This window comes from Mytilus californianus, unplaced genomic scaffold (assembly GCF_021869535.1).
Source record: "Mytilus californianus isolate M0D057914Y unplaced genomic scaffold, xbMytCali1.0.p SCAF_11, whole genome shotgun sequence".
NCBI lineage: Eukaryota > Metazoa > Mollusca > Bivalvia > Mytilida > Mytilidae > Mytilus > Mytilus californianus.
Window position 1 is genome coordinate 37,624,573 of NW_026262593.1, and position 6,792 is coordinate 37,631,364.

A 6,792-nucleotide genomic window follows, 5' to 3' on the forward strand; every position below is an offset into this window, starting at 1 on the left:
TTACTTTTAAAACATGAAAAAACAAAATTAAAAGAAAAACGGAAATTAAAAGCATCCAAATAGACACTTTGTATTTGCAAATCAGTACTCAAAAATAGCATTTGGGCTCTGATACAGTTATCAAATTACCATATAATAACCAATTCAGTAAATTAAAAAACAGTTGACAACAAATTTAAAATAAATTGCAAGTGATAAAAAAATCGGCCATCAAAATAGCAAGTGATCACACAAAGTCAGCTTTAAAAATTTCTCTTGAGTCTTTTTTTCTTCTAAATCCCAATTTTTGATGCATGGTATTTATCCATATTTTAGATATTGTCCATCTTAATAAACTATTATTAAACATAAAATATGTAAACTTAATTTCTATTGCAGCGGTATCCAGTAATGTGGCAGGGAACATTGGCGCTGAAGAATGACAGCTGTGCTGTACAGATGCATGTGATTTCTGGATTTAATTCCCTCGTCCAGACGGCTCTCCCACAACAGGTTGTAGAAGGGACATGCCAGCCATTGAGGATTGCCCAGAGAATGAGACTTGAAGCAGCACAGCTGGAAGGGGTTATTAAAAGAATGCAGGTAAGATTCTAAGAGAACTAGAAAATTGTCTTTAAGTTCAGTTTATTTATGGTGGAGCTAATTTTCATTGATTTAGGAAATTTTTTATTTCATGGATACTTGATTTGATTGTTTTGAAATATTCTACAGACAAGCTTACAGAAAATTTGTACTCTGGTGAATACTTTATCTCTGTTTTAGCTATGCCTAAGAAATCTTCGGAGTTAGTACTCTACGAAAAATAATGATTCCATAGTATATTAAGTTTGAAAGTTGAATTTAAGTATTATAAAGATTAATGCTAGATACGTATTTTGGCAATACCCTGATGTTGTATTGAAATAAATTCCAACCCATTGAGTGTATCTTAAAAAGGTAGATAATAAAGAGAAAATATGATCAAAAATTTATTTTCATGTCACTGTTTACAATTGTCCAGGAATGTTTTGTGATACATTTGTTTTTATGATTAGAAATATGTAATTATTTCTGCCTTATCAAGTGAAATAAATGGAGTAATTCATTTCCTTTCCAGTATGACAAAGATTACTGTATGCTGTTGGCACTACCCTGTGGAAGTGACCATGATGACATCATCTACCAGACCAGAGCCATGTCAACAGGCTTTATACAGTATTTGCAACAGAAGCAAGCTGCTGGAATTGTCAATGTTGCTGACCCTGGCTCTCAACAGGTATGGCTTTTGCAAATCAGAAAAACGAAAAATGTTCTTGATTTAAGATTGTATGATATTTCTTCTTAGTTTTTGATAAATTGATAAAATAAGAGTAAATCATAAGGTTTTATATATAAATGCAAGTTATAAAGTCTCTTGACAATTATCAAAATGATGGTTAAATAGTTATATATTTATATTAGAAGAAAAAAAATCATCAGAGGATAAAAAATAACCAGAAGAAACCAAAAAGACCACCAAAATCATAAGTCAAAGAAAAAAACAATGAAAAAAACACCAGTCTCAGTAAATGTCATTTTGTCAATCAAAATATTATTTTATATACAAGTCAAATGTTTTCTTTTTCAGCCTGCCTATGTGGTACACATATTTCCCCCATGTGAGTTTTCACACGAGACTTTGGGTAGATTGGGATTTGAGCTATTACATCAAGTTCGCAACCTGAGCCATCTTTTAGTCATCATTACAACAGTGGCTTAGATTTTATAAGATGGTTATTTGTGCCATCACGGAATATATCATGGATTTGACTCACTCCCGGACATGACATTATTGAACACTGGATTGGACTGAGGATATATTTCTCAAAATGACACTGGATTTAACTTAAAAGTGCTACACACGTTTAATGTTAATAATGGAGAACGGATTATTAAATTGGATTTTTGTATAAAATCAGTTTATATAGATATTTTTGATTGGAGTTTATGTGGAAGATTATGTAGAAGGAAATAACATGGATATATTATTATGCTAATATAATGATAACAAACTATGAAATATTCTTTAAAAAAAATACAACTTACATACTAATTATGTATATGTAATAGAATGGTTTAGATAACGAGAATTTGACCAGTTCTCAATATGGATTATGTATTACTTATATTGGGATATACTTGTACATTTATTCTCTAACTTGGATAATAAAAAGTGCTAGTACTTCATGCAGTAGTGAATTGTATATTGCTATTGTCAACTGCTTGTGGATTTATTTAATAATGTTCTAATTGTATGAAAAGACTTCTCGCTGGGATTAATATTTTCAGAGAGATAATCAATTCAATATCGTGTTCCATTATTTCGGTGGAATTAAAATTTCATAGAATATTTCAATTTGATGTGGTATATATTGTGATTGATGGAAATTTCTTCATACACTGGATTTTTAAAAATAACCAAGAATGTTGCCATTTTGAGTTTTTGAGTTGGCATTTTTTTCTCAGCTTTGTGGTATCACGTTCCACATTCGTGAGGGACATAGATATTTATTTTTATTTGTTTTCTCAGGATTATAGATTTTTTTTTTTTATATATTCTGCCTGGAAAGCTGTTCGTTTTTTTGAGACTGAATGATGTGGAATTAATAACTTTGAGCATATTGTGAATGCTTTTCAAAATAGAAATCCATGGATATAGGACTTGAGCCATACGGCTGGCATAATCACCTTGGTGATAGACACTGTAACATGTGACAGGACGTAGGTAATGGCGTCAGTAATGATCTCAGTACATTTAGAATTGGTGAATTCGTCATAGGGCAATTTTTTTTCATCGTTAGTTCATATTCTTATATCATTATAATTAGTTTGAGCAATGTTTGGAAGGCAGCTTACAATTCGTTAAAACTTTCGTTGGAAATTTAGGGAAGTGATTGTCAAGAAGTGCTGGGTCACTTGTAATATTTTAACAGTATTCTTGAGTCATTTAGAACAAACTGTATTAATGATTTGCTTGTATGTTTTCCTTTTCTTTGTTTTCTTTTAAACTGCACTTTTGAAGATATATTTATAAATTTTATAATATGAATTTTTCACTATTAGAAGTTTTTGTGAACTTTTAAAATTTAGAATTTAAATTAAAGTTTTGCTTTATATAAACTTTTTTTCTAAGGTCAGTTTATAATGGATAATGTTTTTCTAATTAGTAAAACTTTTTTGTCAAGCTTAGTAAGGAATTGCATTGTTTAATTTTTTTTTCTCATTTTTTTTTGCATTTGAAGGCAGCAGTTTATCAGATAGACCATTTTCATTATAGCATTTATGTCATTATTGCTTTCATTTATACAGAACCAGAAATGTATTCAAAAGTAAAAACACAGAATTTTCAAAAGTAAAAACAGATTCTTGGAGAACCCCAAAATAATATCTGCTTATATTTGGCCAATTTTGTAATATGAAATGAACAGAAAAAATTTTTTTGCTCTAACTCATCTCATTATCATTTGAATTTGAGGTTTACTTTATAATAGATAGTTTAAGCATGCCTAGAAATAGTGGCACCCATTTTATGCGGCATAATGTTTATATGCCACCATACTAGATGTTCATGTAATCAAGCTTAGTGTTATTAAATAGTTAAAACATATCGTCACCTCAACCTATCATATTAAACAGGCCAAAGATGTGAATGAAAAAAAGATGAATGGAAAAAAATTATTTATTGGGATGAGAGTGGGTTTTTTTTTGTTATCTCCCCTTTTGTACATAAAAACAGTTGTAAATAAGTAAAACAAAAAAAAACTTTGTTGTGTACAGTTGTTGTTAGATTTTTTTGTTAAAAGAAACAATGTATAAATCCCTCCTGTACAAAGTGTAAAATTGAGTGTTATTTGTATATATAGTTAGCTCCCTTTAACTCTTGGTAGGCAAGAAATACGGGAGAATTAAACATAGACGACCAATTTACAGTTGTTGTTGAAGTTTTTTTTTGTGTTTATATAACTGTGACAAACACTTGCTGTGGACAGCTTGGTTATTCTGTGTATATCAGTTTGAAATTTATTTTTGATGCTTGTGGGACTTTGTACCAGATTTTGTTTTTTTTTACAATTTTAAGATTTCTGTCTTAACTAGTGTCAGAAAAGACACTCTTATTCTTTCTATACAGATTTAACTCTTGGGAAAGCTTCCAGACATTTTTGGAAAAGAAAAGATACATTTTTTAGAATGAGAGGTTTCCATATACATTTTTTTGGTTAAAATGTTTTGAGAAATTCATTTCACTACGTAGCCAAATTCAGACTTTTTTATATGATATGAGCAAATAGAAAGTGTTTTTTTTTTTTTTTGAAAGAATACGTATCTATTAACAACACTAATTTTTTCCTATCCAATGTTAATAAAAAGAAATAACAGAGGACTTATTCACTTCTAATAATCTGGTAGAAATTCTGACAGCAAGATTATGAAAAAAGTGCTTGAATGTGCAATGGAGCTGCCATTTTCAAGTTTTGATGTATAAATGTGCGTGTGTGTTTGTGTATATGTGTGTGACTGTCGTAGATGGAACTGTGATACTGTTTAGTCTATACAGAGTTTTATTTTTGTAAATTATTTTGTACATTATCTTGGCTCAATATTACTTGTACATTATTGTATGTCCCACGTCATTCAGTCATCTTGAAGAACTTCCGCTTTAAACAAAATAAAATGAAAATTAAATATATGCTGCTTGTTGATTTGTTTTTCAAGAGTCACATTATGTACAATTTCAGAAGGACGTTTCACGTTTAGTGCAGCCATATTGAATAGGTTGCAGATTTTCATAATGGAGGTGAAAATGTTTTAAAAATATGGGAAAACATCATTGAAACAGAACAGTTGCTTGGAAACATGCATAGGATTTCCCATATTTTCATACTATATCCACCTCTTTCCAAAAAATCTGCCCCCTATTCAATATGGCTGCAATAACCATGAAGTAGCTTATTGAGCTTGTTAAAAGAAGATCCAAACAGCTTTGTATATAGGGCTTCAGATTGTTTATGCCCCACCTATGATAGTTGGGGGCATTATGTTTTCTGGTCTGTGACTGGTCATTCTTTATCAGGTAGAAGTTTTTGGTCAAGTTAGCATGGTTTAGTTAACCATAAAGTTGTGGTCACATCAACTTGAAACTTTTGTACACGTGTTCATTATGATATGATCTTTTTAGATTATAGGCCAAATTGTGATTTTGACCATTAACTGAACATGGAAATTTGATCAAGAGAGCAGGGCATGATGGTCTATGGACACATATTCTTGTAAAAATGTAGAATTTAAGTGGTACAAAGAATCATTTGTTTAAAATCATTTTTGTTCCATAGGTGAATTTTAAAAACTAACAATGGTTTTCCATGGAGAAAAAGAAAGCAATTGAAAGTGTCAATTGGATTCATGTATCTGTAAAATTCCATATAACTGTAAACCAAGATTGAATCAGCCTTTATTTCCATCAAGTTTAAAGTTTTAACTTGCACTTAGCATATTTATGACAGCATTTATTTGCATGCGGTAATGTAAACAAAGTACAAAGAAAGATAACTGATTGTACACATTGAATTTACAACATGGACAAATAGTCTAGCAGGACATCTTTAAAGTGTTTGCCTTTCCTGTGGTCTACCGGTAAATCAGCAGTGACGGAATCAAAACCTACAACTTCCCCTTTATGGGAGTGATAATTGATTTAGTTCAAGTGATAATTATCTTCCTTCATACAGACACGTTGTAATTTACTGAAATTTCCTGATAATCATGGTATTATCAGCAGGTACTGAAGATTCATTATTTTTTGTTGGACACTTATTTTCATGGATTGTGTGGGTATAGATGAAGGGTAGATTTAAATGTTCAATGAAGTACACATTTTCAATAGGCTTGTAAGTAGGCTGGCAAAATCATGAAATCAAATATCCACAAAAATGGTACCCATGAATATAGTTGAATCAACAGTAGTTGCTCATGATAACTAATAATTCATTAGTTATAGAAGGTATACCAATTATCATGTTTTTTTTTGGATGGAGGTAAACCACAAATTCAAATGTTCAACCATGTATAAATGTTCAACCATGTACAAATGTGTTCAACCATGTACAAATGTTCAACCATGTACAAATGTGTTCAACCATGTACAAATGTTCAACCATGTACAAATGTGTTCAACCATGTACAAATGTTCAACCATGTACAAATGTTTTATATGCTTGTATGCAAAACCAAGAAAAAAAATCTAGGTAAATACAATTCTTCCTCAGTCCACGAAAATAAATGAATCCACTGTAAAAGGACAACTGTGGTGGATACTGTTGTATTTTATGGAAATACATACCGGGTATGTTTTCTTAAGTCAGGTGGTCTCTTTGAATAAATGTGATCCTCATACTGAAGAAAAATATTATTTATTGGTATTTATTTCACATGAACACTCCAAGACTGTAGATTTTAATACGGAAAGAAAATAGACTATGAAAAAAGGGAAACATCAAAATGGAAAATTTTGCCTGGTTAGCTATTCAGGCTCTTTGGAGCCTCTAGTTTTAATCTCAATCAATGGTCTAACAAAAGGTATATAAAAGAACATGTACTCCGAATCAATACTGGAAAAGAGCTAAACTAACAGCATTCTTACGTGGCTGTCCAAAGCCATGGTTATCAAGTGGTTGTCTGATTGTTGTTTAGAATATTTGTTTATCGTTCATTGTTGTAGTACAAATCAGGCCATTAGTTTTTCTTTTGAATTTCTTCACATTTTGTCATACAAACTGT

At 30.7% G+C, this 6,792-nt stretch overlaps 1 protein-coding gene across 2 annotated transcripts in view; it reads left to right on the plus strand.

The window, feature by feature from the left end:
• Nucleotides 1-4,705, plus strand: part of LOC127720026 (msx2-interacting protein-like) — a 63,380-nt gene extending 58,675 nt beyond the window's left edge. For both annotated transcript variants that reach the window (XM_052226438.1, XM_052226439.1), the window contains exons 16-18: nucleotides 379-582; nucleotides 1,097-1,255; nucleotides 1,607-4,705. In XM_052226438.1, coding sequence (XP_052082398.1) covers nucleotides 379-582; nucleotides 1,097-1,255; nucleotides 1,607-1,738 — 495 coding nt within the window. In that variant the 3' untranslated portion in view covers nucleotides 1,739-4,705. The remainder of the gene's footprint in view (nucleotides 1-378; nucleotides 583-1,096; nucleotides 1,256-1,606) is intronic.
• The last annotated feature ends 2,087 nt before the right edge of the window (nucleotides 4,706-6,792 follow it).